The sequence below is a fragment of the Salvelinus namaycush genome, chromosome 27 (assembly GCF_016432855.1).
Source record: "Salvelinus namaycush isolate Seneca chromosome 27, SaNama_1.0, whole genome shotgun sequence".
Classification (NCBI taxonomy): Eukaryota; Metazoa; Chordata; class Actinopteri; order Salmoniformes; family Salmonidae; genus Salvelinus; species Salvelinus namaycush.
In genome coordinates, this window is record NC_052333.1 from 16,974,264 (window position 1) to 16,983,472 (window position 9,209).

The 9,209-nt window shown below is 42.9% G+C and overlaps 1 protein-coding gene across 1 annotated transcript in view; it reads right to left on the bottom strand.

Moving 5' to 3' along the window:
- LOC120022062 (triple functional domain protein-like) overlaps positions 1–7,466 on the bottom strand; it is a gene marked incomplete at its 5' end in the record, with an annotated part of 67,500 nt that extends 60,034 nt beyond the window's left edge. The window contains 3 exons of the mRNA XM_038965855.1: positions 4,307–4,499; positions 6,154–6,268; positions 7,376–7,466. Coding sequence (XP_038821783.1) covers positions 4,307–4,499; positions 6,154–6,268; positions 7,376–7,466 — 399 coding nt within the window. The remainder of the gene's footprint in view (positions 1–4,306; positions 4,500–6,153; positions 6,269–7,375) is intronic.
- Positions 7,467–9,209: the final 1,743 nt, after the last annotated feature.

Here is a 9,209-nt window from a genome sequence, read left to right on the forward strand (position 1 = left end):
CTCTATTCCCTCCATCTCTCGCTCTATTCCCTCCATCTCTCGCTCTATTCCCTCCATCTCTCGCTCTATTCCCTCCATCTCTCGCTCTACTCCCTCCATCTCTCGCTCTACTCCCTCCATCTCTCGCTCTATTCCCTCCATCTCTCGCTCTATTCCCTCCATCTCTCGCTCTATTCCCTCCATCTCTCGCTCTACTCCCTCCATCTCTCGCTCTACTCCCTCCATCTCTCGCTCTACTCCCTCCATCTCTCGCTCTACTCCCTCCATCTCTCGCTCTATTCCCTCCATCTCTCGCTCTACTCCCTCCATCTCTCGCTCTACTCCCTCCATCTCTCGCTCTACTCCCTCCATCTCTCGCTCTATTCCCTCCATCTCTCGCTCTACTCCCTCCATCTCTCGCTCTATTCCCTTCATCTCTCGCTCTATTCCCTCCATCTCTCGCTCTACTCCCTCCATCTCTCGCTCTATTCCCTCCATCTCTCGCTCTATTCCCTCCATCTCTCGCTCTATTCCCTTCATCTCTCGCTCTATTCCCTCCATCTCTCGCTCTACTCCCTCCATCTCTCGCTCTATTCCCTCCATCTCTCGCTCTATTCCCTCCATCTCTCGCTCTATTCCCTCCATCTCTCGCTCTATTCCCTTCATCTCTCGCTCTATTCAATTCATCTCTCGCTCTATTCCCTCCATCTCTCGCTCTATTCCCTCCATCTCTCGCTCTATTCCCTTCATCTCTCGCTCTATTCAATTCATCTCTCGCTCTATTCCCTCCATCTCTTGCTCTATTCCCTTCATCTCTCGCTCTATTCAATTCATCTCTCGCTCTATTCCCTCCATCTCTTGCTCTATTCCCTTCATCTCTTATACAGTAATGTTCCATCTGTTTCAGCTCCTAATGGAATGTTAATATTTAATGTTCACATTTTAAAAGCATAACCCAGAATTGGATGACAAAGTGATTTTACAGAGCAAAATGTGGCGCTGAAAAACACACACACATGCACGTACACAAACGCAGGCACGGCCTCACACGCACACACACACACACACGCACAGCAGGGTAGAGAGAGCAGGTGGTGTTTAATCCTGTATGTGTATTTTGCCCTGTGGCGACTGGCTGACAGTGACATGGCTTCACACACCATCAACCAATCGAAACAAGCCAATACACCAGTGGTTTTGCTCTAACAGGGTGTGCAACTGCGTGTGTGTTAACTTAATACAACAACAAAAAGTAGAGCTCCACACATTAACACATTAGACACAGCAAATAAAACTGTATAGAAATCAAACCAAATAGCATATCACTCCATTACATTATTGCCTTACTCTGCAGGATTTAACACTACTACATTATTGCCTTACTCTGCAGGACTTAACACTACTACATTATTGCCTTACTCTGCAGGATTTAACACTACTACATTATTGCCTTACTCTGCAGGATTTAACACTACTACATTATTGCCTTACTCTGCAGGATTTAATACTACTACATTATTGCCTTACTCTGCATGATTTAACACTACTACATTATTGCCTTACTCTGCAGGATTTAACACTACTACATTATTGCCTTACTCTGCAGGATTTAACACTACTACATTATTGCCTTACTCTGCAGGATTTAACACTACTACATTATTGCCTTACTCTGCAGGATTTAACACTATTACATTATTGCCTTGCTCTGCAGGATTTAACACTATTACATTATTGCCTTACTCTGCAGGATTTAACACTATTACATTATTGCCTTACTCTGCAGGATTTAACACTATTACATTATTGCCTTACTCTGCAGGATTTAACTCTACTACATTATTGCCTTACTCTGCAGGATTTAACACTATTACATTATTGCCTTACTCTGCAGGATTTAACACTATTACATTATTGCCTTACTCTGCAGGATTTAACACTATTACATTATTGCCTTACTCTGCAGGATTTAACACTATTACATTATTGCCTTACTCTGCAGGATTTAACACTATTACATTATTGCCTTACTCTGCAGGATTTAACACTATTACATTATTGCCTTACTCTGCAGGATTTAACACTACTACATTATTGCCTTACTCTGCAGGATTTAACACTATTACATTATTGCCTTACTCTGCAGGATTTAACACTACTACATTATTGCCTTACTCTGCAGGATTTAACACTATTACATTATTGCCTTGCTCTGCAGGATTTAACACTATTACATTATTGCCTTACTCTGCAGGATTTAACACTATTACATTATTGCCTTACTCTGCAGGATTTAACACTACTACATTATTGCCTTACTCTGCAGGATTTAACACTATTACATTATTGCCTTACTCTGCAGGATTTAACACTATTACATTATTGCCTTACTCTGCAGGATTTAACACTATTACATTATTGCCTTGCTCTGCAGGATTTTCAACAATATTACATAGAAGTAATCAAGCCTATCAAAAACAACTGAAAACAGCAGCTTGTGTGTCTGTGTGTGTCAAAACAAGCAGCTCCTAACAATACCCCATTGTGATTCTAAATCAAAAATGTAATACAGCAGAGTATAACAGAGCAGTAGACCTCCAACTGACAGTTAACACACACCATACCATGTTGCTGTTGGGTTTGTTCTGCTTCGGCTAAGGCACTGGTATTAAAATGCATTGGAAGAACAAAAAAAGGCCATAATAAAACAATTAGGGCTGTCAAAGATAAGACGCTAATAACATGTTATGGCACGGCATTTATAACGCCATATTTTTTTACGATGCCGTTAATTGCATCTCCATTTCTTCAGCGCACAGACCCTTTTCAGCGCATGTGTTTCCACACTGACCTTTTAAAGCGCAACAAACACACAAACACACACTCTTAATGCTGTGTGCAATGTGCACTCTTTGTCATTAGCTCTGTCTGTCTCTATAGATGGATTGGTTGTTTAGCAACAAAACTGACGCGAGCGCAATTTTGGGGCAAAACAGACTGGGTTGGCATAGATTGTTGACAACCATGCTGTATTCGTCACCAAATGTTTATTGAAAACATAAATACACTTGCACAATTTGCGCTTGTTGTCTCTCAAATACATCGGTACAGTTGTTGGTTAGCCAGCTAGCGAATTTTAGTATTCACATGAAATAAGGCAAAACACATCAAAACAAGACATAGTATCAAGAGCAAGATACAGCTAGCTGAAACAAGCCACCTATGATTCCACACATGGCAGCTTCTTGTAATTGTTGCTAGCTATCTGACTGTTCAGAATCATAACAAAGAACGGCTTCTGGCCACATCAATGCGCACGCATCATTTTGGTTATAAGCCAACCCATCTACTGTGGTACTTAAACACCCATTATGCACGCTGCTTTGAGCAACCATTTTTAAGGAAAGTTCAACCATTAACACATTCCCAGGCGTTTCTTTAGATAACAGTCAAAAAAATATTTGTACAGAAGTACCTAGCTAGCTAACCCAAATAATGTTTACAATGGCTGAATGCCTATTGATTCAACTAACTTCCCACAATTATTTTAATCAGAACAGGAAATCCATTCCATTTAGCTAGGCTACTGTTTTTGATGTAGTTCATAGGTCAAAGGATTTAAGCAAATTATCCCAATTGTAGTACTAGCAGCTTGCGACTAGTTCATGTTGAAGAACATGGATATGTAGCCTAGGCTAGATAACAGTTCTGATATTTTACATGAACTCAGACCTGGCTGATCTGTTGTTATTGTCTTCTGTGGAATTCATAACATTGTTGGACAGGTTTAAAAGCTTTTTGGTCTTTGTATCCATAGAGCCAGTTATTTTTTCCAATAATCAAACCTCCAATCAGAAACAGGGAGAACGCTTATTTAGAATGCCTGAAGCTTTAACAGTGTGTGTGTGTGTGTGTGTGTGTGTGTGTGTGTGTGTGTGTGTGTGCACGCAAGTGTTAAACTACAAAAACATTGATAAGAGGTAGTCGGCCTTAAAATATTGGGAGCATTAGGCCTAATAGCTAGCTGTATGTTAGTGGCTTTTGTGTTGTGTATGGTAAAAATGCCATTAAAACATTCTGATACAAATAATTTTATGTTTATTTAATTATATCAAAATATAGTATGCCTATAACTCACTGCACTACTTTTTATTAGGCCAAATTTTAGCTAATTCTAAAATTGTGATTAATTATGATTAACTAATGCCATTAACTACAATTAATTATTTTAATTGCTTGACTGCCCGAAAAAACTATATGAACCTCAAAATCAAGTTTGAGGCACACCAAATCTCTGCAGTTGAACAAAGAAAAACAGTCATTTTACCTCAAATTCGAACTTGGAGCTGCCGAAGTTGGTGCGTTGTTTCTGCCAGAAGTTGTCTGGTTTGATGATGAGCGCTATGTGTATACAGCAGGGGAACGACTCCTGGAGAATCTTCAGTAGAGGTTTGATACTGTCCCATTTACTGCCTCGCATGTCTACTATGACTGTGAAGCCATGCTGGATCACCTCCTCACTGGACCGGGGGAGGGAGGAGGAGGAGGAGGGAGGGGGTGGAAGGAAGGAGAGGGAAGGTGGTAGCGAAAGATAGGGTGGAGGGAGGTGTGAGGGAGAGAGAAGGTAGGAGGGGGAGAGGTGGTAGCGAAAGAGTGAGAGTGGGAGGGTGGGAAAGGGGAGGGGGCAGAGAGAGAAGTGGTAGAGCCAGAGGGAGGAGGGTGAGTGGGAGGTAGAGAAAGAGTGGAAAGGGAGGAGGTAGGGAGAGAATCAAAACAAACCATGAGATGGAGATGACGCATTTTCTGTACTGTGAAAAGCACATATACCATGCACTACGACTCGCGCACAGACGCGCGCACAAACACACAACAACAGTGATTTCCAGCCAGATAAGAAAAATCTGCAACCTAACACTCAGTATAACGACCAAAACAAAGCAGAAGAGACTGAATCCATCATCAGCATCAAGACCGTAGTTAAACTAATCTTGTCCCACTGCACCATACATCCTGCATGGCTAGTAATAAACAGCCTCTAGTCATCCCACCCTGTCTTTTCCTCTATTCCCTCTCTCTGCGCACCACAACACTCAGCCCCAGAGAGGTCTCTCTCTCTCTCTCTCTCTCTCTCTCTCCCTCCCTCCCTCCCTCCCTCCCTCCCTCCCTCCCTCTCTCTCTCTCTCTCTCTCTCTCTCTCTCTCTCTCTCTCTCTCTCTCTCTCTCTCTCTCTCTCTCTCTCTCTCTCTCTCTCTCTCTCTCTCTCTCTCTCTCTCCCTCTCTCCCTCTCTCCCTCCCTCCCTCCCTCCCTCCCTCCCTCCCTCTCTGGAGAATACTCACTCTCTGAAGGATCTATCCTTCATCTCTCTCAATCCCTTATTCCCTCCTAAGACTCTATTTCTGGATTCCTTCTCTTTCTATCCATCCTTCCCTCCTCTCTACATCTGCCTGTCTGTGTGTTTGTCAGCTAAAGACAGTCTGCAGATGTTGTCCAGGTAAACTAACAATAAAACAGAAACTCTGACTCCCTATACACTGAAAAGAGAGAACACACAAACACAGAAATAGATTATACAGAGGATAGAGTGAAAAGGCTGAGAGAGATCTACATCTCATTTACATAGAGAGCGAGAAGAACCATTAAAGAGATTTTTAATGAGGAGAGCGATACGATGGAGAGAGAGAGGAGACGTACCTAGAAGGAGACAGCAGCAGCGTAGACCTACTCAAACTTAGCCAACAACTATTACTGAGCAGATACAGCAACCGTACCGCCTCTGTTCACACACACCTCCCCGCACATGCGCTCTCTGTTTTAATCCCTTGCTGTCTCCCGCTCTATCCTCTTCCCCTCACTCCCTCTTTTTCGTTTCCGACTCCCTATCCCTCCCTCCTCCTCGGTCTGACTCTCCATCTCTTCATCCATCTCTCTCTCCCTCTCTCTAGTGACAGTGTGGAGGAAGGGTTCTTGGCAGCAGAGGAGCTGCAGCAGGTATTCTGGCCCACAATATCGCTCTCTTTGTTTTCATCACTCCATTTTTCTCTTCCTCCCTCCCTCCCTCCCCCTCTCTCTCTCGTGTTTGGTTAAAGATCTGAATCCAATAGACTAAACCAACCATTCAAATATACACACAATATGTACGCATGCAGATACTGTACACACACAAAGACACGTACTTGGGGATGCCAGCGAGGTACGCTATGAGTCTTCTGAGGTCGTCGGCTCGTATTCTGTCGTGGTTACTGCGTGAAGGAAACGTTAACACTGGACCTCCGCGTCTGTCTCTGCCCCCTGGAACACACAGGATAAAACAGTCAACTTAGAGAGTGAACACACACACACACACACACACACACACACACACACACACACACACACACACACACACACACACACACACACACACACACACACACACACACACACACACACACACACACACCTCTGCCTCCTGGTGAACATAGACTGAAACAGAGAGTTATATTCCCATGAGTATGATCATGGCCACAGTCAGTAACAGGTACTCAGGGGAAACATGATTTTTATCAGGAAAACTATATAGCAGTATACAGAAATATAGAACTATTTCTATAGAAACCCTGTAGTCATTTCTTTGACTATATCAATGTGTGTTATGTAGACCTAATTGTATCTGGATACACAATCTATACCACCCTCCACCCTCACATGTCTTCATATTTCAATACCTCCCTACTCATTTCCTACACCACCCTCTTCCTTTCACCCTCCCTCCCTCCCCCAACCACTCCTATCCTTTCAAAGCCAATTACTTTCCAAAATGCATTGATGGGAAATGGTTATGACAGACAGTAACTAATCACTATAGCAACCACTCACTCAGACCCTCCTCTCTCTTCCTCTCTTTATTTCTCTCTCTGAGTCATACTTCTGTTTATTATGGTCTGTCAGTGACCTTGGCCACACACAGGAGGAGAACGGAGTCAGACAAAAGAGGAAGAGGAATAACACACAAACACACTCACAAACACACTCACAAACACAAACACATTTGTTCCTCCTGCTTCGGCGTGATGAGAAACATTGAACACTAAAATAGTCGAGAGCTGGCAGGAAGAACAGACGAGAGGTCAAAGGTCAAGTGTCTGGGGTCTGACCTCTCAGTAGCCACGGGTCACAGCTATAATTACACACACTCAGAAAGAGAGTGTGCGTGTGTGTAATTCCATGCCTGGGAGCTGTAAGTGTGTAAAGCTCTAAGTAGCCAATGTGTCATGTTCCATTAGCTTTGTTTATGAAGAAAGAAACAAGGAGGATTCACACACACACACACACACACACACACACACACACACACACACACACACACACACACACACACACACACACACACACACACACACACACACACACACACACCTGATAGGAAGGCAACTTTTTCCTTCAGAATAGGCAACACTTCCATCGCTCTCATGTCTTCATTTCTGCGAAAACCTGGAGAGAGAGAAGAGAGGGAAAGAGAGAAGGAATGGCAGAAGGGTTAGGATCGAAAATCACATAGAAAGATGACAGAGCAAAAGTTTTTTTTTTACAAAAACTCTCAATGTTCAAATCGTCTCTTCTTCCTTCGAAAGGATTCAGAAAAAAAGGCCTAGTTTTATCCACCTTCTTTAATAATTCAAATGTCTGAGTTTGTATTTCTTACTTGAATATAGGGAATAGGAGGTTGATTATGTCAGCATCATAGTCAAAGAAAGAACAAGTTTTCAGAATGGGAAACAAAAAAAACATGAGCTGGCGCACACCCAGAGAAAATGATTTGATGTAGAGGTGCTGACTAAAGGCGAATAAACTATAAGCTATTCAAATAAAGAGTGGCACACTCCATATATAAACTCCCAGTCATTTACTGGGTAGATCACCAATGTTTCAGCATCAATGTGTCTTCTTCAGGGCAATGCCATGAATGCTTGAACCAGGTTATGTCGACAAACAGTGCAACTAGTGCAACCAATGACAATAGTGAGGGGTGTGTAATAACCACTAAGTTAATTAGGATGAACTGAATGAAACAGCCAAAAAACAACAGTTCACGGCACATTGAACACATTAGGCCACTGTCATCATGTAGAAACATAATAGAATATTGTACATAATATTAGCATCAACATACATCATTGCCCAATTCAATTTCACATAGAAATTCAATTGTTTCCCATTTCATTTCTTTGTTACATGTAATCTTTTGGTTCAACCATAATGCATAATAAGTATCATCAACAGGGGGAACTTGTTCATAAAAGAGAGAATTGTTCATAAAAAGGGCCTGAGATTAAAGTCAATATTCAGACCACTAGGGGTCAATGTTTTTAGACAGGATATCCAGTAAGCCTCCCTTTGTAGTAGTAGAATCTCATACCATTGATTTTGTCTGGCTGGATTAACTGTTGGAGAGTATAAGGCAAGAACACACACACACACACTCGCGCACACACTCGCGCACACACACACACACACACACACACACACACACACACACACACACACACACACACACACACACACACACACACACACACACACACACACACACACACACACACACACACACACACACACACACACACACACACACACACACACACACAGACAGAGGAAGCAGTGAGGCTATAGAAATAGGAACTCCCACTGTAACAAAGACCTGTTTTCAGGTTAGAAAGGGAGGTGTTAGCTATAGGCAGTGTATTCCTGGTCATGTGTTGACCGAATGAGACCACTACCTGTCCTTCACTAAACCGTCAAATATAGCCTCATCATATCCCGCAGGAGTGGGGCTAAGACTATATGATGGATTTTTTATGCCACCACAGCCCTTCTCCCCTCTCTATTTCCCTCCCTTCTCCCCTATCTATTTCCCTCCCTTCTCCCCTCTCTATTTCCCTCCCTTCTCCCCTCTCTATTTCCCTCCCTTCTCCCCTCTCTATTTCCCTCCCTTCTCCCCTCTCTATTTCCCTCCCTTCTCCCCTCTCTATTTCTCTCACTCACTCTTCCCTATGTCCCTGCAGACTCATACATCTGTGTCCTTAGAGTTATCCAGGACAACACACCCACACAGAGAGAGAGAGAAGAGAGAGAGAGAGATGATGATGTCATTACTCTCTTTTGCAATGTTACAGCGCCTCACAGAGGAGTAAGTGAGCACAGACACACACTCATTATAGAAAGATGCGTATATCGTGTAGCTAATCCTGGG